Raw genomic sequence first — 25,074 nt, forward strand, 5'->3', positions numbered from 1 at the left:
GCTAAGCTTGAGAGCAAATAGATTTAATTAATTTCATTTGCGATTTTCATGAATAGTTAATGTTGCGTTATGCTAATGAGATTGCGGATAGATTTACACAATCCTGGATACAGGTTTTTTTCGTAGCTAAACGTGACGCAGAAAACAGAGCGATTTGTCCTAAACAAATAATCTTTTTGTAAAAACTGAACATTTGCTATCTAACTGAGAGTCTCCTCATTGAAAACATCTGAAGTTCTTCAAAGGTAAATGATTTTATTTGAATGTTTTTCTGGTTTTTGTGAAAATGTTGCATGCTGAATGTCAGGCATAATCCTATGCTAGGCTATCAATACTGTTACACAAATACTTGTTTTGCTATGGTTGAGAAGCATATTTTTGAAAATCTGAGATGACAGTGTTGTTAACAAAAGGCTAAGCTTGAGAGCAAATATATTTATTTCATTTCATTTGCGATTTTCATGAATAGTTAACGTTGCGTTATGCTAATGAGCTTGCGGATAGATTTACACAATCCTGGATACAGGTTTTTTCCGTAGCTAAACGTGATGCAGAAAACGGAGCGATTTGTCCTAAACAAATAATCTTTCAGGAAAAACTGAACATTTGCTATCTAACTGAGAGTCTCCTCATTGAAAACATCCAAAGTTCTTCAAAGGTAAATGATTTTATTTGAATGCTTTTCTGGTTTTTGTGAAAATGTTGCCTGCTGAATGCTCACGCTAAATGCTACGCTAAATGCCATGTCTCTGTCAAACAGAGTTTGTTACAATCCCAGAAATCTCTTTGTAAAGCAACTCTTGCCTAATTTCATAGACTTTGTTAACTAGGGACTGGACATTTGTGAATAATATACTCGGAACCCGGTGGGTGGTGTGCACACATCCGGAGCCTCACAAGAAGACAGCTCTTCTCCTCTGATGGCGCTGTTTTGTGTCGGCCTCTGGAATCAGTTCAAATGATCTGGGAGGTGCAGACAAAGGATCTGCTTTGGGAAAGTCGTAGATAAATAAAGGTTAAAAAATCTCTATCAGTGCCATCTTTTTGTTTCCAGCTGACTACCTCATGAAGCTGGTTGAGAGAATGCCAAGAGTTTGCAAAGCTGTCATCATTGATTCGTTTAACACTTTTTTGGTTACTACATGATTCCATATGTGTTATTTCATAGTTTTGATGTCTTCACTATTACTCTACAATGTAAAAAATAGTAAAAATAAATAAAAACCCTGGAATGAGTAGGTGTGTCCAAACTTCTGACTGGTACTGTACTGTATGTTCACACACAATAAAAGTTTAATCAAATTCAAGTTTTCCTAACAGTAATTGAGTGAACAGGTTTGACATGTTCAGAAATGTCATTTTTCAGTTTTCCCATCCCCACTCAGAACACTCCCAGACAGTCCGAGCAAAATTATTGCTTGGGAAATTGCTCTTGCTAAGACGCTTGTTGTTGTTGACTATTTTTGTTGAAAACAATCATGGTAAGGTACCTAAATATTACCCAGAAATGTTCTGATATTGAGATAAAAATGGCTGCATTGGGCCTTTAAGCTCTTAAATTTGACCACCTCAGTCAAAGATGATTAAACAATTATGAATAGGCCAAAAAAAGAGAGATTACTTACTTACTTTTCCACCATGCTGATCAGAAGACCCAAATGATGTGACCTGCTGTGAATCATTTAACTTAATGGAATGGTCCATTACTCTACAGGAGGAACTTGTTTGCATAACAGGGTTGTCCATGAAATGAGGGACAGACATACATGCATCACTGACTAATCACATGAATATAATAAAAACTTCGAGAAACTTCGAGAAATTGTTGGATTAAGTGGGTTGAAATCTTCCTAGAAGTGATACAGGGTTGAGGGACATGTCAAAATGCTGTATTTTGGCACTTTAGCAAGCCATTATTCAAATAAAGAAATCTGATTGATTTAATTCTCCATATTAAAAGTCTAAGCCGTTGGGGGCCTTTACTACTATAGCCCGTAAAAACGCATTGAATAACACATTCATAAATGTGACCGACCACATTGATTTGGTCTTATGTAGCAAAATTTCAAATGGTATCTTTTACATTGGATAAAAGCAGAGACACAGAGCTACAAAATGATACAATATATCATACACTGCATTTGAGGAACAATGGGGAGGTATTTCTGCATTGAAAGTTGATAAACTTGTAACCTCACTTTTGAAAAAATGGCCTTTGAATGTTTTGGTACCTACTGGAGAGCTCTTCTCTGTCTACATCCATTCAGAATTGTTCACATGCTCTTAAACTTTAGCCCCCACTCAAACTCTGACAATTTTACTCGCCCTAGCGGAGCTGGTTAGATTGTTTTCATGTTATCCAGAGCATTGGTGACTGTAACTGTGCTGCTGGCAACAATTTAATTATGCTTTTTTGCCGACATTGGCCATATTCAACCGCTGTAGAGTGTTAGTAAATTCATCAGTTATTCTGCGCTCTGGCATACTCAAACGAGAATGGTCTGAAATCGATGCACCCGAAATGGTTACTTGCATAGTGGAGACATGTCGCTAACTCGCTAGCTAAACAATGAACCATAATCCCAACTCATGACTTTACTACCCTGCATTGAACCAACCAGGTTCAATGTTAGCTAGTATTAGGCTATAAGTAGCCAAGCAAATGGCTCTGAGATACGAATAATAAGATCATGCATGTATTGTTAGCTAGCGAGCCAGTCAGCTAATGTTAGCTAGCTAACAGTACACTTTAACTTGAAATGAAACCACTTTCTGTCAAAATTAGAAATGTGTAATATCTGAAAATGCAGCTAGCTAGACTATCTTACCCATATACACCATGGATGGACATGTCTCCTGTCAGATTTCATGGTTGCCGTTAGTTTGAAGATGTAATCCGGAGACAGGTGGTTTCTCAATCTTCTTAGCTATCATACTCGAATTCCACTGATTTCAAAACTCGGTCCTCCTGATAGAGGAGAGAAACATTTATGCCGTTTTAATACACAATACATATTTTAAAAAGCTTTGTTAGACAGGATTACCTACATACTGACCAGCTCAAATAGACAGATAGCTTTATGGCAGACCAATCCAAACTCATCTCTTGGCATGTCCATCCCACTCGTTATCTCAAACAATCATGGCTAGCGGGAAGGTTGCTGACTTTTTCTGTGTCTAAACCAACTAGGCTCGTAATTTAACCTGTTGAGTGAAGGGGGTAGTATTTTGATGTTTGGATGAAAAACATACCCAAATTAAACTGCCCATTTCTCAGGCCCAGAAGCTAGAATATGCATATAATTGTCAGATTAGGATAGAAAACACTCTAAAGTTTCCAAAACTGTCAAAATATCGTCTATGAGTATAACAGAACTGATATCGCAGGTGAAAACCTGAGGAAAATCCAACTAGGAAGTGCCTCTTATTTTGAAAGCTCCCTGTTCCATTGCATGCCTTCCCTCCATTTAAATGGATATCAACCCGATTCCTTTCCCTATGGCTTCCACATGGTGTGAACAGTCTTTAGACATAGTTTCAACCTTTTATTCTGAAAAATTAGCGAGAACGATCACATCGCGTCAGTGGATGGCTGGGTGCCAGCAGAGTTTTGCATGCGCAACAGCTTGGAGCAGACTTTTTCTCTCTCTCTCCTATTGAAAAAGCTACGGTCCGGTTGAAATATTATAGATTATTTCTTGTAAAAACAAACTGAGGTTTGATTATAAAAAAACGTTTGACATGTTTCTACGAACTTTACAGATAGTATTTGGAATTTTTGTCTGCCCCGTCGTGACCGCTCGAGCCTGTGGATTACTGAACATAACGCGCCAACCAAATGGAGGTATTTTGGATATAAAAATAATCTTTATGGAACAAAAGGAACATTTATTGTGTAACTGGGAGTCTCGTGAGTGCAAACATCTGAAGATTATCAAAGGTAAGCGATTCATTTTATTGCTTTTCTGACTTTCGTGACCAATCTACTTTGGTGCTAGCTGTTTGTAATGTTTTGTCTGCTGAGAGAGACGTCCTTACATAAACGCTTGGTTTGCTTTAGCTGTAAAGCTTTTCTTTTTTTTTTATCTGACAAGCCAGGTGGATTAACAACAAGCTAAGCTGTGGTTTGCTATATTGCACTTGTGATTTCATGAACATTAAATATTTGTTGTAATTTCATTTGAATTTGGGGCCAAAAAGTTAACAATTGTATTCGTATTTACAGATGGCATACACATATATTATTAAGGCACATGAAAGTTCACAAGTTCGAGAAGGGATTTGTGCCAAAAAAATGCATTTTAGTTCAAAAACATTTACGCAAAATAGACCTAGTTTCCTGAACCGGGTCACAAAATGATAATAAGCAATAGAATTGTGAAGTGTATGTCATATACCTAGGGGATAAAAGAAAGCTCAAGAAATATATTTGATTTCTTATACACATATTTAACCCCTTATTTTTGTTGGCACAAAATGACCTCCATACTTCAATTAATTTGTATGGGTTACCTTTAGACGAGTCCCGTGACACCTGTGGGGTTCGTAGAGCGAAACTGAGAACATCATCGGATTCGTGAGAATAGAGTGGTCATATTAGTTTGTAGGCCTTTTGGATGCTACAGATATTTTCGTCAAAAAACCGATTTTCAGGCTGTCTCCTGGTCTGACAAACAACAATATGTAACTTTTAGGGTGCAATCAAATTCACATAGAATGTGTGTTACAGATCTGTCATTCTCAATGGAATCAAGTCCAAGAAGCGGTAGATATGTTCTATGTGTATTTCTATGCGTCCCATTCTTAAGTTTAGTTTTTGCATATTTTACTCTCGGTTTTGTACACTATCTTCAAACAGTTAAAAGCTCAATATTTTGGTTATGGAAAATATATTTGAAATATATAGTGGTTTAGATAGTTTAGATGGTACAATGATTTTGTCACATAAACTGAAATTAGGCAAACTATTAGAATTTTTGCAACCAGGAAATGCCGGAGCGATTTCTGAATAGTCCATCTTTAAACTGACGGATTTTGATGGGGATTTTTGTATTATACTACATAGAATGACGCACCGGTGCATCAATAGACTCTAGGGGGGTGCACTTAAAGTGCACTTCATTTAATATAACAGGCTATTTTTCATGGTGCAAAATTTCTACTTATAATATCAAAGGGGTGCAAAAAGGCACCCAATTCATGGAATGACCCTTTACTGTGTAATTAAAGCAGAAAGCACTGAACTTCAGATGAAATTTTAATAAAGAGGAAAGAAATGGGGAGATAAAAATGAGGCTAATATTAAGCACCTATATTTTAATAAGATCTTATTCTGAGGACAGGGAACTTAATTAGCAATATTGAAATTACTGATATTACTTAATTGTTTTGTTATCCTCATTATTGCTATTACTTTTGCAATTGCAACCACGCAACCAAGCCCGACTAAATCAGTCAAACTCAAACACCAGACTTCCAGAATTCATTGATGCAGAGCCGTCTAATTCCTTGGTCAGGCTTAATTAACTCTGGGTTGCAATGGTACCCTAAAGAGAGGCTGGGGCGGAAGCTCACACGCTGACAAGGAAACAGGGAAAACATTTGTTTCAAACAAAATGTTCTGTGGGTTGGGTTGCCTAAGACTAGAAAGAGAGAGCTGTGGGGATAGAGAGAATGAGATAGAAAGAGTACGTAGTTTCAAGTTTTTATCATATGCAAGGGTTGGAACCGGTTCAGGAAACAGAACCAAAAACCGGAAAATATCAAAATGATTTAAGGAACAAAACCCGAACCGGAAACGAAAGTGATCTATACAGAACCATTATTTTAAACACATGGGAACCAGTTAAAAACGCTTTTCTTTTTTTTGAGATGTTTAAAATAATGGATTAACTTTTGCAATGCTAGTTGAGGATACTATAGTTATTCCATTTCACATTGGATGTAGCTAGCTAGCTAACGTTTGCTCTGGTCCAACGTTTAACCAACTCGGAAGTTCAAAGACATTCAAAGTTCATCCGTAGAAGCCGCTCCACGGTAGGTATACTTTTGTAGGCCTAATTCAGATAATCCATGTCATAACAAGTTGCCCAGTGCTTAAATGAAAGATTCCTCCATCCTCTCTTACCCTCTCCTCACCCGCAAAATGTCAGTTGCATCTTCCGCCTTCCACTGTGACTGGCAGCACAGTATGTGTGTTTGTCTTTCACTATGATTATACCATGCTGTTAAGGCAAAATACAATTTGCTCTTAACGACTTTCCTATACAGATTAAATCGCTTACCCGCTTCATAGCACTGATTGGTGAAGTCATTTAATGTTGAGCTAAATGTAAAAATGTTGATTACAAAAACAAGCAGAAAGGAACGATATCAACCGGTACTTTTTGGGGGTTTGAACCGGTTCGGAACTTTATTTTGCTAGTTGGAACATTGGAACAGAACCAAAAAATGATGGTTATGTTCAGCTCCAAAAGATTGGAAAATGATTTAGGTTCCAACCACTGGTTGTATGTACGGGATTCGCATGGTATACATCGTTCAACGAAATGCTTACTACACTTTCCTTCTCAACAATGCAAACAACAATAAGAAGTGTATTAATCGAGCAGTATAATAACAGTCTGGTAGCAGCAGTTGGGATGTGTGTGTAGCATCAATGTACACCGAGTGTACAAAACATTAAGAACACCTTCCTACAAGGTGGCAAAAGCGTTTCACAAGGATACTGGCCCATTTTGACTCCAGCGCATCCCACAGTTGTGTCAAGTTGGCTGGATGGCCTTTGGGAGGTGAACCATTCTTGATACACACGCAGAACTGTTGAGCATGAAAAACCCAGCCGTGTTGCAGTTTTTGACACAAACCAGTGCGCCTTACTACCATACCCAGTTCATAGACACTTAAATATGTTGTGTGCTAAGAGAATCAGAACAGGCTGGTCCAGTTCAAATGTTCAGAACCGTGTTCACTAAGTCTTTGTAGACTACAGTATAGATGAGAGAATGGAAGGCAGAGATGTTCTGATGATCTCTGTGAGTTCTTCAGGACCTTGGAGGGAGAGTCAAAGGTTAAGTCCAGGGTCGAGTTCAAAATATTTTCTCCCATTTTCCTGCCAACTGAATATGACCCTGACCTTTCCTCTCTGCTGGCTTCATCTTGGCCTTGGAGGCACTGTTCATCATAGCCCATTCCAGGACAGAGTATGTGCTTTAGCCAACTGACAACGAGGGTCAGAGGAGTTGGCACATACAGATCTGGACAGGACTATAGCGCAATGTTCCAGGCCTCCTCTCCTCAGCGACTGCAGGGCAACTGAGGTCTGTTCCCCACATGTCCAATAATAACAGTCTAATGGCTGTGTTTATTCACCACTAACTACTTCACATCACCACTCATCTGTAGCCCACTGAAACAGCTGGATTTAGAGCACAGCAGAACAGCCCTTCAGTTGCAGATTCATTTGCTAGTTCCATATTTGACAATATACTCTACTATATACACATTGAAGTGGTGAGCATTTGTTTAAGAAAACAAGCATTCAGGGGGATGTTGATGTGGATTTATGCGCTGAGTATTACCTACATAATGTTGAACCAGTATTCCAGTCAGGCTCATACATAAGAGATGAGAGCAGACGTCGGGCGGACTGAGGCCATTTCACCTCTACTACCGTTGTCGGTGACAGGATTTTTTCTTTGAAAAGCTCCTTATTACCCACCACTTAGCATATCTTCTGGGAGATCACAGACACATTTCCACTTCTTGCTACTTGAGCAGCGGAACCCAGGGAACGTGTTCGGTTGGACATGACCAGGCAGCCACCCAAACCTCTACTGAATCCCCTCAGTGGCAAGAGTGGCAAATGCAAAAGTTCGACCAACTAGACACTTCCCCCGGGGCATTTAATATCCTCTCTGTGTTCCATTTTCAAGCTAGGCTCTATTTTAACCCTACCTCCTCCTCCTGCACCATCACCACCCACCCCAATCTAACTTTACCCCCCTCTGTGAGTGGCAGTGTCTACATGAGCCAGCCAGCCAGCAGCAGAAGCACCACCCGAGCCGTGGATGGGCAAGCCCCCCGTGGCGCTCACAGTCCAGCAGCTACATTCATCAGGCAGGCGTCTACATCGACGCTGACAGAGAGAGCGAGAGCGAGAGAGAGAGAGAGAGAGAGAGAAAGAGAGAGAGAGAGAGAGAGAGAGAGAGAGAGAGAGAGAGAGAGAGAGAGAGAGAGAGAGAGAGAGAGAGAGAGAGAGAGAGAGAGAGAGAGAGAGAGAGAGAGGGGGAGAGAGCCCAGCCGGGAACATTCCCATTAGCATGGAAATCACTTCGCTCTCCCCCTCCGCTCTGCCTTCCTTCCACTGATGGCTCTGCACAATGAGAATGGCTTTAACTCCTATTATTCTGCGTCAGGGCACACTGCCAGGTTAGATGACAAGAGAGGCAAAAAATCGGATGCCATTTTTTCCCAGGTCACACTCGAAAATGGAGGGACACATCTTGATGGATTTCATCTCACCACTGATGACGAGACGATGACGATGGCCTAAGGTTGTTCCTGAAAACTGGAACAAATAGCCACTTCTGGCTTTAATGATGTTTCAAACTCACCCCTCTTCCTCTTCTGATTCATTTATATTTTCAAGAAGTCCTGGACATCTCAGAATGTTGAATTTAGACCATCATGGCTTCCATAGCCACAGCGGCATGTATGTCTATTCTACCTCATGTTGTAGCGATTACTGTGAGAGATGAATATCTCCCCACAGCCTCTTTTGCTGCATGGGGTCTGTGGAGGAGAAAGCTCATCTAGGAGAGTTCTGTTAGTGTATTCCTCACAGGGACTAGAGCTGGATTGCTGTTGCTCTAATACAACCAGCCAGACAGTCTTTATGCCAGTCTGAGTGTTCACAGCCCAGGCCTATAATCACAAAAAAACAGTATGTAGCCCAGTCTGAGTGTTCACTGCCCAGGCCTATAATCACAACAAACAGTATGTAGCCCAGTCTGAGTGTTCACTGCCCAGGCCTATAATCACAACAAACAGTATGTAGCCCAGTCTGAGTGTTCACTGCCCAGGCCTATAATCACAACAAACAGTATGTAGCCCAGTCTGAGTGTTCATTGCCCAGGCCTATAATCACAACAAACAGTATGTACCCCAGTCTGAATGTTCACTGCCAGGCCTATAATCACAACAAACAGTCTGTACCCCAGTCTGAATATTCACTGCCAGGCCTATAGTCACAACACAGTCTGTATGCCAGTCTGATTGTTCACTGCCCAGGCCTGTAATCACAACAAACAGTCTGTACCCCAGTCTGAATATTCACTGCCAGGCCTATAGTCACAACACAGTCTGTATGCCAGTCTGATTGTTCACTGCCCAGGCCTATAATCACAACAAACAGTCTGTACCCCAGTTTGAATATTCACTGCCAGGCCTATAGTCACAACACAGTCTGTATGCCAGTCTGATTGTTCACTGCCCAGGCCTGTAATCACAACAAACAGTCTGTACCCCAGTCTGAATGTTCACTGCCCAGGCCTGTAAATCACAACAAACAGCCAGTACCCAGGAGGCAGTGGCACTGCGACCCTAACAACCCAACGCCTCTCTCCCTCACACCCCCGTGTGCCAGGTCAAATCTCTGGGCCACCGCTGCAGTAACAGTCAAAAGCACGCAGGCAGGGCAGAGCAGGCAGGCAGCACCCCCAAAGGAGCATATCCAAGCAGCACCATGCCTCTTTACAAACTCTGGTGCAATGCAATCCAATCCCGGGCCTAATTGTGCGTTGCGATACAATGGAGCGATTTCAGGGACGTTTTCATGGCCCACTGTTAACTATAGCCCCCTGAGGGGTTCTCTATCAGGAGGGATCCCTGTGTTTAAACTGTTTGTATGTGTACTGTGTGTACTGTGTGTGTGTATGTGTGTGTGTACTGTGTTGTGTGCATGTTAGCATTCTCCCAGCCGACCCAATCAGCTGTCCATAAATTGTCCTCCAAGCAGTCAGCCAGGTCTCTACAGTCACATGGCAAGGCCCATCCACGCTTCACAGCCCCAGAGCCCTGCAGCCTAGCCCTGAACCAGAGATAAGACTAGCAACGTTTCAATGCACTGTTTCCACACGCAGAATGAGATTAAATTATTTCGGCTCACATGATTGCAACTGTCCTTATGGCTGCGACAAGGCAGTTTGCTTAGTTCTTATTCTCTCACTCTATATTATCCATCCCTCCTTATCTCCTCTTCCCATCCTTCCTCCATCCCTCCTTCACACTCAGTGAACTTGCCCTCCGGAATCATTTTCATGCCTTCAAAAAATCTTCTCATCTTCATCATGTAATATAGAGGGACAACAGTGATAAGTAACGTCAATGGGTGGCAAGCACCCATTGGAAAAATTCAGAGTAGAGATGGGAGTTGGGTGGTCACATTGGAAAGATGCAGAGTAGAGATGGGAGTTGGGTGGTCACATTGGAAAGATGCAGAGAGATGGGAGTTGGGTGGTCACATTGGAAAGATGCAGAGAGATGGGAGTTGGGTGGTCACATTGGAAAGATGCAGAGAGATGGGAGTTGGGTGGTCACATTGGAAAGATGCAAAGAGATGGGAGTTGGGTGGTCACATTGGAAAGATGCAGAGAGATGGGAGTTGGGTGGTCACATTGGAAAGATGCAGAGTAGAGATGGGAGTTGGGCGGTCACATTGGAAAGATGCAGAGTAGAGATGAGAGTTGGGTGGTCACATTGGAAAGATGCAGAGTAGAGATGGGAGTTGGGTGGTCACATTGGAAAGATGCAGAGTAGAGATGTGAGTTGGGTGGTCACATTGGAAAGATGCAGAGTAGAGATGGGAGTTGGGTGGTCACATTGGAAAGATGCAGAGAGATGGGAGTTGGGTGATCACAATGGAAAGACGCAGAGTAGAGATGGGAGTTGGGTGGTCACATTGGAAAGATGCAGAGTAGAGATGGGAGTTGGGTGGTCACATTGGAAAGATGCAGAGTAGAGATCAATCAATCAATCAAATTGTATTTATATAGCCCTTCGTACATCAGCTGATATCTCAAAGTGCTGTACAGAAACCCAGCCTAAAACCCCAAACAGCAAGCAATGCAGGTGTAGAAGCACGGAGATGGGTGGTGGGTGGTCACATTGGAAAGATGCAGAGAGATGGGAGTTGGGTGGTCACATTGGAAAGATGCAGAGAGATGGGAGTTGGGTGGTCACATTGGAAAGATGCAGAGAGATGTGAGTTGGGTGGTCACATTGGAAAGATGCAGAGAGATGGGAGTTTGGTGGTCACATTGGAAAGATGCAGAGAGATGGGAGTTGGGTGGTCACATTGGAAAGATGCAGAGAGATGTGAGTTGGGTGGTCACATTGGAAAGGTGCAGAGTAGAGATGGGAGTTGGGTGGTCACATTGGAAAGATGCAGAGAGATGGGAGTTGGGTGGTCACATTGGAAAGATGCAGAGAGACGGGAGTTGGGTGGTCACATTGGAAAGATGCAGAGAGATGTGAGTTGGGTGGTCACATTGGAAAGGTGCAGAGTAGAGATGGGAGTTGGGTGGTCATATTGGAAAGATGCAGAGAGATGGGAGTTGGGTGGTCACATTGGAAAGATGCAGAGAGATGGGAGTTGGGTGGTCACATTGGAAAGATGCAGAGTAGAGATGGGAGTTTGGTGGTCACATTGGAAAGATGCAGAGAGATGGGAGTTGGGTGGTCACATTGGAAAGATGCAGAGAGATGTGAGTTGGGTGGTCACATTGGAAAGGTGCAGAGTAGAGATGGGAGTTGGGTGGTCACATTGGAAAGATGCAGAGTAGAGATGGGAGTTGGGTGGTCACATTGGAAAGATGCAGAGAGATGGGAGTTGGGTGGTCACATTGGAAAGGTGCAGAGTGGAGATGGGAGTTGGGTGGTCACATTGGAAAGATGCAGAGAGATGGGAGTTGGGTGGTCACATTGGAAAGATGCAGAGAGATGGGAGTTGGGTGGTCACATTGGAAAGATGCAGAGTAGAGATGGGAGTTTGGTGGTCACATTGGAAAGATGCAGAGAGATGGGAGTTGGGTGGTCACATTGGAAAGATGCAGAGAGATGTGAGTTGGGTGGTCACATTGGAAAGGTGCAGAGTAGAGATGGGAGTTGGGTGGTCACATTGGAAAGATGCAGAGAGATGGGAGTTGGGTGGTCACATTGGAAAGATGCAGAGAGATGGGAGTTGGGTGGTCACATTGGAAAGATGCAGAGAGATGTGAGTTGGGTGGTCACATTGGAAAGGTGCAGAGTAGAGATGGGAGTTGGGTGGTCACATTGGAAAGATGCAGAGAGATGGGAGTTGGGTGGTCACATTGGAAAGGTGCAGAGAGATGGGAGTTGGGTGGTCACATTGGAAAGATGCAGAGAGATGGGAGTTGGGTGGTCACATTGGAAAGATGCAGAGTAGAGATGTGAGTTGGGTGGTCACATTGGAAAGATGCAGAGTAGAGATGGGAGTTGGGTGGTCACATTGGAAAGATGCAGAGAGATGGGAGTTGGGTGATCACAATGGAAAGACGCAGAGTAGAGATGGGAGTTGGGTGGTCACATTGGAAAGATGCAGAGTAGAGATGGGAGTTGGGTGGTCACATTGGAAAGATGCAGAGTAGAGATCAATCAATCAATCAAATTGTATTTATATAGCCCTTCGTACATCAGCTGATATCTCAAAGTGCTGTACAGAAACCCAGCCTAAAACCCCAAACAGCAAGCAATGCAGGTGTAGAAGCACGGAGATGGGTGGTGGGTGGTCACATTGGAAAGATGCAGAGAGATGGGAGTTGGGTGGTCACATTGGAAAGATGCAGAGAGATGGGAGTTGGGTGGTCACATTGGAAAGATGCAGAGAGATGTGAGTTGGGTGGTCACATTGGAAAGATGCAGAGAGATGGGAGTTTGGTGGTCACATTGGAAAGATGCAGAGAGATGGGAGTTGGGTGATCACAATGGAAAGACGCAGAGTAGAGATGGGAGTTGGGTGGTCACATTGGAAAGATGCAGAGTAGAGATGGGAGTTGGGTGGTCACATTGGAAAGATGCAGAGTAGAGATCAATCAATCAATCAAATTGTATTTATATAGCCCTTCGTACATCAGCTGATATCTCAAAGTGCTGTACAGAAACCCAGCCTAAAACCCCAAACAGCAAGCAATGCAGGTGTAGAAGCACGGAGATGGGTGGTGGGTGGTCACATTGGAAAGATGCAGAGAGATGGGAGTTGGGTGGTCACATTGGAAAGATGCAGAGAGATGGGAGTTGGGTGGTCACATTGGAAAGATGCAGAGAGATGTGAGTTGGGTGGTCACATTGGAAAGATGCAGAGAGATGGGAGTTTGGTGGTCACATTGGAAAGATGCAGAGAGATGGGAGTTGGGTGGTCACATTGGAAAGATGCAGAGAGATGTGAGTTGGGTGGTCACATTGGAAAGGTGCAGAGTAGAGATGGGAGTTGGGTGGTCACATTGGAAAGATGCAGAGAGATGGGAGTTGGGTGGTCACATTGGAAAGATGCAGAGAGACGGGAGTTGGGTGGTCACATTGGAAAGATGCAGAGAGATGTGAGTTGGGTGGTCACATTGGAAAGGTGCAGAGTAGAGATGGGAGTTGGGTGGTCATATTGGAAAGATGCAGAGAGATGGGAGTTGGGTGGTCACATTGGAAAGATGCAGAGAGATGTGAGTTGGGTGGTCACATTGGAAAGATGCAGAGTAGAGATGGGAGTTTGGTGGTCACATTGGAAAGATGCAGAGAGATGGGAGTTGGGTGGTCACATTGGAAAGATGCAGAGAGATGTGAGTTGGGTGGTCACATTGGAAAGGTGCAGAGTAGAGATGGGAGTTGGGTGGTCACATTGGAAAGATGCAGAGTAGAGATGGGAGTTGGGTGGTCACATTGGAAAGATGCAGAGAGATGGGAGTTGGGTGGTCACATTGGAAAGGTGCAGAGTGGAGATGGGAGTTGGGTGGTCACATTGGAAAGATGCAGAGAGATGGGAGTTGGGTGGTCACATTGGAAAGATGCAGAGAGATGGGAGTTGGGTGGTCACATTGGAAAGATGCAGAGTAGAGATGGGAGTTTGGTGGTCACATTGAAAGATGCAGAGAGATGGGAGTTGGGTGGTCACATTGGAAAGATGCAGAGAGATGTGAGTTGGGTGGTCACATTGGAAAGGTGCAGAGTAGAGATGGGAGTTGGGTGGTCACATTGGAAAGATGCAGAGAGATGGGAGTTGGGTGGTCACATTGGAAAGATGCAGAGAGATGGGAGTTGGGTGGTCACATTGGAAAGATGCAGAGAGATGGGTGGGTGGTCACATTGGAAAGGTGCAGAGTAGAGATGGGAGTTGGGTGGTCACATTGGAAAGATGCAGAGAGATGGGAGTTGGGTGGTCACATTGGAAAGATGCAGAGATGGGAGTTGGGTGGTCACATTGGGTGCAGAGTAGAGATGGGAGTTCGGTGGTCACATTGGAAAGATGCAGAGAGATGGGAGTTGGGTGGTCACATTGGAAAGATGCAGAGATGGGAGTTGGGTGGTCACATTGGAAAGATGCAGAGAGATGGGGGTGGTCACATTGGAAAGGTGCAGAGTAGAGATGGGAGTTGGGTGGTCACATTGGAAAGATGCAGAGAGATGGGAGTTGGGTGGTCACATTGGAAAGATGCAGAGAGATGGGAGTTGGGTGGTCACATTGGAAAGATGCAGAGTAGAGATGGGAGTTTGGTGGTCACATTGGAAAGATGCAGAGAGATGGGAGTTGGGAGTTGCAGAGAGATGTGAGTTGGGTGGTCACATTGGAAAGGTGCAGAGTAGAGATGGGAGTTGGGTGGTCACATTGGAAAGATGCAAGAGATGGGAGATGGTCACATTGGAAAGATGCAGAGTAGAGATGGGAGTGGGTGGTCACATTGGAAAGATGCAAGAGATGGGAGTTGCACATTGGAAAGATGCAGAGATGGGAGTTGGGTGGTCACATTGGAAAGATGCAGAGTAGAGATGGGAGTTGGGTGGTCACATTGGAAAGATGCAGAGAGATGGGAGTTGGGTGGTCACATTGGAAAGATGCAGAGATGGGAGTTGGGTGGTCACATTGGGAGAGAGATGGAAGTTGGGTGGTCACATTGGAAAGATGCAGAGAGATGGGAGTTGGGTGGTCACATTGGAAAGATGCAGAGAGATGGGAGTTGGGTGGTCACATTGGAAAGATGCAGAGAGATGTGAGTTGGGTGGTCACATTGGAAAGGTGCAGAGTAGAGATGGGAGTTGGGTGGTCAAAGATGCAGAGAGATGGGAGTGGGTGGTCAAAGATGCAGAGAGATGGGAGTTGGGTGGTCACATTGGAAAGATGCAGAGATGTGAGTTGGGTGGTCAGAAAGATGGGAGTTGGGGTGGTCACATTGGAAAGAAAGATGGGAGTTGGGTGGTCACATTGGAAAGATGCAGAGAGATGGGAGTTGGGTGGTCACATTGGAAAGATGCAGTAGAGATGGGAGTTTGGTGGTCACATTGGAAAGATGCAGAGAGATGGGAGTTGGGTGGTCACATTGGAAAGATGCAGAGAGATGTGAGTTGGGTGGTCACATTGGAAAGATGCAGAGTAGAGATGGGAGTTTGGTGGTCACATTGGAAAGATGCAGAGAGATGGGAGTTGGGTGGTCACATTGGAAAGATGCAGAGAGATGGGAGTTGGGTGGTCACATTGGAAAGGTGCAGAGTATGGGAGTTGGGTGGTCACATTGGAAAGATGCAGAGAGATGGGAGTTGGGTGGTCACATTGGAAAGATGCAGAGAGATGGGAGTTGGGTGGTCACATTGGAAAGATGCAGAGAGATGCACATTGGAAAGAGAGAGATGGGAGTTGGGTGGTCACATTGGAAAGATGCAGAGAGATGGGAGTTGGGTGGTCACATTGGAAAGATGCAGAGAGATGGGAGTTGGGTGGTCACATTGGAAAGATGCAGAGTAGAGATGGGAGTTTGGTCACATGGGAGTTGGGTGGTCACATTGGAAAGATGCAGAGAGATGTGAGTTGGGTGGTCACATTGGAAAGGTGCAGAGAGAGATGGGAGTTGGGTGGTCACATTGGAAAGATGCAGAGTAGAGATGGGAGTTGGGTGGTCACATTGGAAAGATGCAGAGAGATGGGAGTTGGGTGGTCACATTGGAAAGGTGCAGAGTAGAGATGGGAGTTGGGTGGTCACATTGGAAAGATGCAGAGAGATGGGAGTTGGGTGGTCACATTGGAAAGATGCAGAGAGATGGGAGTTGGGTGGTCACATTGGAAAGATGCAGAGTAGAGATGGGAGTTTGGTGGTCACATTGGAAAGATGCAGAGAGATGGGAGTTGGGTGGTCACATTGGAAAGATGCAGAGAGATGGGAGTTGGGTGGTCACATTGGAAAGATGCAGGAAAGATGCAGAGAGATGGGAGTTGGGTGGTCACATTGGAAAGATGCAGAGAGATGGGAGTTGGGTGGTCACATTGGAAAGATGCAGAGAGATGTGAGTTGGGTGGTTACATTGGAAAGGTGCAGAGTAGAGATGGGAGTTGGGTGGTCACATTGGAAAGATGCAGAGAGATGGGAGTTGGGTGGTCACATTGGAAAGATGCAGAGAGATGGGAGTTGGGTGGTCACATTGGAAAGATGCAGAGAGATGTGAGTTGGGTGGTTACATTGGAAAGGTGCAGAGTAGAGATGGGAGTTGGGTGGTCACATTGGAAAGATGCAGAGAGATGGGAGTTGGGTGGTCACATTGGAAAGATGCAGAGAGATGGGAGTTGGGTGGTCACATTGGAAAGATGCAGAGTAGAGATGGGAGTTTGGTGGTCACATTGGAAAGATGCAGAGAGATGGGAGTTGGGTGGTCACATTGGAAAGATGCAGAGAGATGTGAGTTGGGTGGTCACATTGGAAAGGTGCAGAGTAGAGATGGGAGTTGGGTGGTCACATTGGAAAGATGCAGAGTAGAGATGGGAGTTGGGTGGTCACATTGGAAAGATGCAGAGAGATGGGAGTTGGGTGGTCACATTGGAAAGGTGCAGAGTAGAGATGGGAGTTGGGTGGTCACATTGGAAAGATGCAGAGAGATGGGAGTTGGGTGGTCACATTGGAAAGATGCAGAGAGGTGGGAGTTGGGTGGTCACATTGGAAAGATGCAGAGTAGAGATGGGAGTTTGGTGGTCACATTGGAAAGATGCAGAGAGATGGGAGTTGGGTGGTCACATTGGAAAGGTGCAGAGTAGAGATGGGAGTTGGGTGGTCACATTGGAAAGATGCAGAGAGATGGGAGTTGGGTGGTCACATTGGAAAGATGCAGAGAGATGGGAGTTGGGTGGTCACATTGGAAAGATGCAGAGAGATGTGAGTTGGGTGGTCACATTGGAAAGGTGCAGAGTAGAGATGGGAGTTGGGTGGTCACATTGGAAAGATGCAGAGAGATGGGTGGTGGTCACATTGGAAAGATGCAGAGATGGGAGTTGGGTGGTCACATGGAAAGATGCAGAGAGATGGGAGTTGGGTGGTCACATTGGAAAGATGCAGAGTGGAGATGGGAGTTGGGTGGTCACATTGGAAAGATGCAGAGTAGAGATGGGAGTTGGGTGGTCACATTGGAAAGATGCAGAGTAGAGATGGGAGTTGGGTGGTCACATTGGAAAGATGCAGAGAGATGTGAGTTGGGTGGTCACATTGGAAAGATGCAGAGAGATGGGAGTTGGGTGGTCACATTGGAAAGATGCAGAGTAGAGATGGGAGTTGGGTGGTCACATTGGAAAGATGCAGAGAGATGGGAGTTGGGTGGTCACATTGGAAAGATGCAGAGTAGAGATGGGAGTTGGGTGGTCACATTGGAAAGATGCAGAGAGATGGGAGTTGGGTGGTCACATTGGAAAGATGCAGAGAGATGGGAGTTGGGTGGTCACATTGGAAAGATGCAGAGAGATGGGAGTTGGGTGGTCACATTGGAAAGGTGCAGAGTAGAGATGGGAGTTGGGTGGTCACATTGGAAAGATGCAGAGAGATGGGAGTTGGGTGGTCACATTGGAAAGATGCAGAGAGATGGGAGTTGGGTGGTCACATTGGAAAGATGCAGAGAGATGGGAGTTGGGTGATGCAGAAGAACATGGGAAGAGGATGTTCACACAAAAAAGGATTAGTCAGCTAAATGTAGCGTCTCCTCAGATCATTACAGCTTCATAAACATACATTAATCAGCTTATTTTTTAAGTCAGATTACATTGTCAATGCCATACAACATAACGCTCAAGCATATGATCAGGCGAATCACAAATGCCTTTTCAATGTCACATTGAGCAAGACAGTAGATGCAATGTTGTATACTGTACAGCAAAGGGTTGCTATGTGCTATTGTATAGCACTGATGAGATGGAAATTCTACCAATGGTGGCCACCACCACATTAGTCGATAATTGAGTTGCTATATGTGATGTTTACTGATATGGACACATTTTCTATGGGTTTACTGACCCAACTACTAAATGACAGTTCCCTGCACATGGTTTGAAATAGCAACAATCAAAACTCAAGTGTCTCCCTATGCAGCATTAGTGTCATACAAAGGATATCTGCGGTCATAAGTTTTACAGAGCTGTACGAACAAGCCAGAAGACTTACTGAGACCGCTCTGGAGCATTCTGTGGCCCTCATCAAGCTAGGCTACTAAAATACATATATGGTGTGATGGGAGCATTAGTGTTGGTTAATACATGCAGGTTTATGGTCAGACTGGAGGGTACTGTGACGGATTGTTAGGACAGAGGGGAGAATTCTCGCATGGATGCTTCTATTTAACAATCAGAGAGAGTGATTGGCTCTCTGTGGTGCTCTAAAACAGGAACAGATGGGGGAGTGTGAAAGGACAGTGTGAATGGGGTGACTAGGGGCATTGGGGGTTTATGTGGGGGAGACAAACAGAGGGAGAGATAGGGGGTTGGGGGAGAGAGAGAGAGAGAGAGAAAAAGAGAGAAAAAGAGAGAAAAAGAGAGAGAGAGAGAGAGAGAGAGGGAGAGAGAGGGAGAGCGGGGGGAGAGAAAGGGAGACGAGAGAGAGAGACAAAGAGAGATAAAGAGAGAGATGCAGGGTAAGAGATTGGGGAGATAGTGAAAGAGAGTGCAAGGGAGAGAGAGTGAAAGACAGTGAAAGGGAGAGAGTGAAAGACAGTGAAAGGGAGAGAGAGTGAAAGACAGTGAAAGGGAGAGAGAGTGAAAGACAGTGAAAGGGAGAGAGTGAAAGACAGTGAAAGGGAGAGAGAGTGAAAGACAGTGAAAGGGAGAGAGTGAAAGACAGTGAAAGGGAGAGAGAGTGAAAGACAGTGAAAGGGAGAGAGAGTGAAAGACAGTGAAAGGGAGAGAGAGTGAAAGACAGTGAAAGGGAGAGAGTGAAAGACAGTGAAAGGGAGAGAGTGAAAGACAGTGAAAGGGAGAGAGAGTGAAAGACAGTGAAAGGGAGAGAGAGTGAAAGACAGTGAAAGGGAGAGAGAGTGAAAGACAGTGAAAGGGAGAGAGAGTGAAAGACAGTGAAAGGGAGAGAGAGTGAAAGACAGTGAAAGGGAGAGAGTGAAAGACAGTGAAAGGGAGAGAGAGTGAAAGACAGTGAAAGGGAGAGAGAGTGAAAGACAGTGAAAGGGAGAGAGAGTGAAAGACAGTGAAAGGAAGAGAGAGTGAAAGACAGTGAAAGGGAGAAAGAGTGAAAGACAGTGAAAGGGAGAGAGAGTGAAAGACAGTGAAAGGGAGAGAGTGAAAGACAGTGAAAGGGAGAGAGAGTGAAAGACAGTGAAAGGGAGAGAGTGAAAGACGGCGAAAGGGAGAGAGTGAAAGACGGTGAAAGGGAGAGAGTGAAAGACGGTGAAAGGGAGAGAGTGAAAGACGGTGAAAGGGAGAGAGTGAAAGACAGTGAAAGGGAGAGAGAGTGAAAGACAGTGAAAGGGAGAGAGTGAAAGACAGTGAAAGGGAGAGAGAGTGAAAGACAGTGAAAGGGAGAGAGAGTGAAAGACAGTGAAAGGGAGAGAGTGAAAGACAGTGAAAGGGAGAGAGAGTGAAAGACAGTGAAAGGGAGAGAGAGTGAAAGACAGTGAAAGGGAGAGAGAGTGAAAGACAGTGAAAGGGAGAGAGTGAAAGACAGTGAAAGGGAGAGAGTGAAAGACGGTGAAAGGGAGAGAGTGAAAGACGGTGAAAGGGAGAGAGTGAAAGACAGTGAAAGGGAGAGAGAGTGAAAGACAGTGAAAGGGAGAGAGAGTGAAAGACAGTGAAAGGGAGAGAGAGTGAAAGACAGTGAAAGGGAGAGAGAGAAAGACAGTGAAAGGGAGAGAGAGTGAAAGACAGTGAAAGGGAGAGAGTGAAAGACAGTGAAAGGGAGAGAGAGTGAAAGACAGTGAAAGGGAGAGAGAGTGAAAGACAGTGAAAGGGAGAGAGTGAAAGACAGTGAAAGGGAGAGAGAGTGAAAGACAGTGAAAGGGAGAGAGAGTGAAAGACAGTGAAAGGGAGAGAGAGTGAAAGACAGTGAAAGGGAGAGAGAGTGAAAGACAGTGAAAGGGAGAGAGAGTGAAAGACAGTGAAAGGGAGAGAGAGTGAAAGACAGTGAAAGGGAGAGAGTGAAAGACAGTGAAAGGGAGAGAGAGTGAAAGACAGTGAAAGGGAGAGAGAGTGAAAGACAGTGAAAGGGAGAGAGAGTGAAAGACAGTGAAAGGGAGAGAGAGTGAAAGACAGTGAAAGGGAGAGAGAGAGAGTGAAAGACAGTGAAAGGGAGAGAGAGTGAAAGACAGTGAAAGGGAGAGAGAGAGAGAGTGAAAGACAGTGAAAGGGAGAGAGAGTGAAAGACAGTGAAAGGGAGAGAGTGAAAGGGAGAGAGAGTGAAAGACGGTGAAAGGGAGAGAGAGAGAGAGAGAGAGAGAGAGAGAGAGGAAAGAGAAGAAAAGCAGGGGATGAGGTTGGCACTGAAGGAAGATGAACAAAGCCTGTCACCTCTCACTCTCCCGGCCTCCTTCTCTCAACTTGATGAGCTGCCAAACATCAGCATGTGTGTGTATGTGTGCGTGTAGATATTCTTCTTATACATTTGTACAATGTATGCAATAACGGTAAGCTAGCTAGTGAGTCATATTTGAGATAGGGTGTGTGCGCACATGTGCCTGTGTGTTAAGAGGAGAAAGAGTGGAGAGCAAGGTTGAGCAAGACAGATGGAGTGTTGACAGGTACTTGTGTAATATACGGCACAAATAGGCTACATACTCAAGAACACACACACACACACACACACACACACACACACACACACACACACACACACACACACACACACACACACAAACACACACACACGCGTGCACAAAAGGGTTAAGCTGTTATGCATTGCCATTCTCACTCCCCTGCAACTTCATCACCTCACCCACTCATACTTTTCTTCTTTTCCTCTCGCTCATTTCCTCAGAGGACAAATTACCGTGATTACCATCCTACCTCCCTCTGCTCCATTCTCTCGCTCCCTCGCTCCTTATTCCATAGATTTCTCTCCTTCTGGCGGTCTTTGTGTGCCCTGTTCCATTCTTTGTTTCACCTCCTCCGTCTTACTGTTCTGCCCATTCCCTCTGTCCTTTCATATCTCCAGTCAAACTATCATTCTGGTCTTTATCTCTTTCTCCTTCCCTAAGGAGGACTCTATCTCTTCCTCGTCCTCTTCATTTTTTTTGTCTTTCTCTACCTCCCCCTCTCTCTTTCTCCCTCTCTCTCTCTTCCTACCGTCTTTCACCATCCCCCCCATCCCTCTAACTCTTCCCAAGTCAAATGTTCTCATTAGCGGGCACACACTCTGGGGAAATAAATGAGTAATATTTATGATGAAACCCTCTCTGTATCGCTGTCTCTCATCTCGTTGTTGCATAAAAAAGACACTGATCTTATCAGGCCTACCTATGTAGTCATCTGTCAGACAATCTACCAATCCATCCATCACCCGGGCGCAGGCTGCGTCTCCACTCCCCTTGGCAGCCAAGGCGTTTAAAAGTGCATAAAACTCCAGATTGGATACGGAGCACCTGAGTCCGCATGTGGAACATCTTCCCAGCCAACTGCCCCTGAGCTATGAATCAATGTTCTGCCCTGGCTAAGGAGCAGCCCATATATGGTTCCTAGAACATTGTAGGGGTGTAATTTATACAGTGGATCTCGATATCCTTCTGGGTTCACAAGCTCCACAGGTTGTCAGGTTTTGGTGTTAGGACATACCTTGACAGCTATCAAAGCTGCCATATGGTAACAACGCTACAGTACCGTTTGACTCCTTGAAGAAAGTCATGAGCGGAGGGATTGGAGGCAAAACCCAGGAGGCTTTTATGAGTCTCGTGATGTCAGAGAATACATTTGTGTTGCTGCCCGCAAACCATCCCATTACAACTTGTTAGGGAATATAATACTATTCACCAACATCTGGTTCATTCATTCCTATTTAATTCTCCCCCAATGGTAAATGCCATGTGAAATATAGTAAGCAGCACTGACTTTGGGAGAAAGAGGTTGGATTGTGAGTGTCTTTTAGGCCCCGGTATGTAATTGAGCAAAGCGGCGGGGAGCCTGGCTTTGGTATTGTCCTAAACCCCAACTGTCACACTGCAGCGGCAGGGGTACTAACTGCAATGAACAGGCTGGAGGAATGAGTCTGGTTTAATGGCAGCACTTCCCCATTGGTTCGCCTCCTCTTATTTCATCTCTCCTCTCCTCTCCTCCTCTTTCGTCCCCTCTCTCCTTCTCCTATGATGCTTCAAAGGAGCCTGAGTGTAGATGTGGCCCGTATAGAACCCTGCCCATTGCCACCGGAACTGCCCCATGTGTTTCTAGCTTAGAGCGATTGATTGATGAAGTAAATCTCTTAGAGTGTGTGTGGGAGGGACAGGTGTGTGTGTGTGTGTGTGTGTGTGTGTGTGTGTGTGTGTGTGTGTGTGTGTGTGTGTGTGTGTGTGTGTGTGTGTGTGTGTGTGTGTGTGTGTGTGTGTGTGTGTGTGTGTGTGTGTGTGTGTGTGTGTGTGTGTGTGTCATGGTTCCACCTGTCATCAGAGGGCGGCACAGACCGTCCCAGAGACGTTAACGACACTCAGGTGAGTCAAATGGACTTACTATGATTTCCCTGTTAAAAGAGGTGTATTTTCTGTTGTCCTTTGCAGAAGCTTGAATTGTTTAACGTGTGCGGTCGTTTCATGAGTGCGTTTTCGAGACTTAGTGTTAGTTGTTTTTACAAGAGTCCTGTGATCCTGTGGCTACCGTTTCTCAGTAAAGTATTATGTTTATCCTTAACCACTGATTCCTCGTCTGGTCTCTTCTCTGCACCTGGGTCCAACCTCACCACGTCCCAGTGGGTGGATTTGTGAGTGGATTTGTGGGTGTGTGTGTGCATGTGTGCATGTGATATGTGTGTAAGTGTCACTCACTCTGGGTGAAGCGAGGAGGGTTGTCGTTGACGTCACTCAGCCTGACAGTGACAGTAGTGGTCCCTGAAAGACCTCCCAGATGGCCCCCCATGTCCTTGGCCTGCAGGACAACCAGGTATTGGTCCTGGGTTTCTCTGTCCATATCAGGCACTGCTGTACGCAGGATACCTGGAAAAACACACACACCAAAGACATACGGTAGTTCAAGATCAATCATTTCCACTATGCAGAATGACCTGATTCAGCTTCACATACAGAGGCTGCCTCTAGCTGTGCTCACCAAACCCGGCCAAACCAGGAGACTGGCAGCCAAGGTAGCTAAATCACCTTGAAATAATGTATGCTCTTGTAAAGCTAGTGAAAATATGAGGCTATGATGGGGTATATGAAGGGAATTAACAAGCAACCAGCATCAATACCTGAGCAAATGTGATGTGGCTCTGGGATGCGTGTGTGTGTGTGTGTGTGTGTGTGTGTGTGTGTGTGTGTGTGTGTGTGTGTGTGTGTGTGTGTGTGTGTGTGTGTGTGTGTGTGTGTGTGTGTGTGTGTGTGTGTGTGTGTGTGTGTGTGTGTGTGTGTAGAATGAGACCTTTTTAAATGAAGAGAGCGAACAGAGTGGACCGGCTCTGCATGCAAACCCTGCTAATGGACGAGAGCTTCAGTTAACATACGCTGTGCAGAATTAGGATAATATACCCAATTAGCATACAAACCCCACCAGCAGAACCCTCTTCACTCATACCAGAAGTGCCTCCAACAATTCATTAAATTGCATCAGAATTCAATAACGGCATCGCAGACGCTGTCTACCTATAATATCCCCTTGTCGACAAATAGAGTAAATCCAACTAGTACACACATATGCCCACACACACTCACTCAGCAAACAGACTTCAAAATGCCTAACTAGGCGACACACTCGTACAGTAAACATACGGTATAAAATGCAGTGTTTACTAGCTTGCAGGCTGTCAATCACCTAGTGAGGCAACAGAGGACGAAATGTGATGTTTGAAATGCCCACGGTTTCCTCTCAGGCAGTGTGCAGAAGACTTTCCCATCTGCCTGGGTTGACACCAAAGCCCCCCGAAACACACAGTATATTTTAGTGAAGAGACAGGTCCTTTGAGCCTTTTTAATCTCTCGCAAACCTTTCCTGACATCTCCCTTTGAGCAGACATCTTTTTGTTTTTCCGCCTTCAAAAAAATATAATTTAAGGCGGTTGCTGCAGTTTGTTGGATGCACATAGACTCTGGCAGTCTGAATACATTTCTGCCAGCTTGTACTGGATTAACTGAGAAGGAGCAGGAGGGCACACAGAGAGAGGGAATAGGGGAAACGAGACGTGGGGCAAATGGGAGGGAGGTAAGAGAAAGGGATATGGGGAGGGGGTAGATAGAGAGGAATGGGCAAGTCTGACAGAGTGTGAGGGACTGAGAGAGAGGTTGAAGGAGGGATAGGGATAGAGAAGGGCGAGAAATACAGAGCTGTGGGGATACACACTGCAAAGAGACTTGTAACGGAAGGAAATGGTTGGCTGGAGAGGAAGCAGAGAGGGAGGGCGGAGGGAGGGAGGGAGT

At 45.1% G+C, this 25,074-nt stretch overlaps 1 protein-coding gene across 2 annotated transcripts in view; it reads right to left on the reverse strand.

Annotated features, from left to right (window-relative positions):
* Positions 1-25,074, reverse strand: part of LOC118402509 (uncharacterized) — a 171,700-nt gene that overhangs the window by 101,020 nt on the left and 45,606 nt on the right. For both annotated transcript variants that reach the window (XM_052476577.1, XM_052476575.1), the window contains exon 4: positions 23,494-23,661. In XM_052476577.1, the coding sequence (XP_052332537.1) occupies positions 23,494-23,661 (168 nt within the window). The remainder of the gene's footprint in view (positions 1-23,493; positions 23,662-25,074) is intronic.

The sequence above is a fragment of the Oncorhynchus keta genome, chromosome 23 (genome assembly GCF_023373465.1).
Source record: "Oncorhynchus keta strain PuntledgeMale-10-30-2019 chromosome 23, Oket_V2, whole genome shotgun sequence".
In the NCBI taxonomy this organism is placed as follows: Eukaryota; Metazoa; Chordata; class Actinopteri; order Salmoniformes; family Salmonidae; genus Oncorhynchus; species Oncorhynchus keta.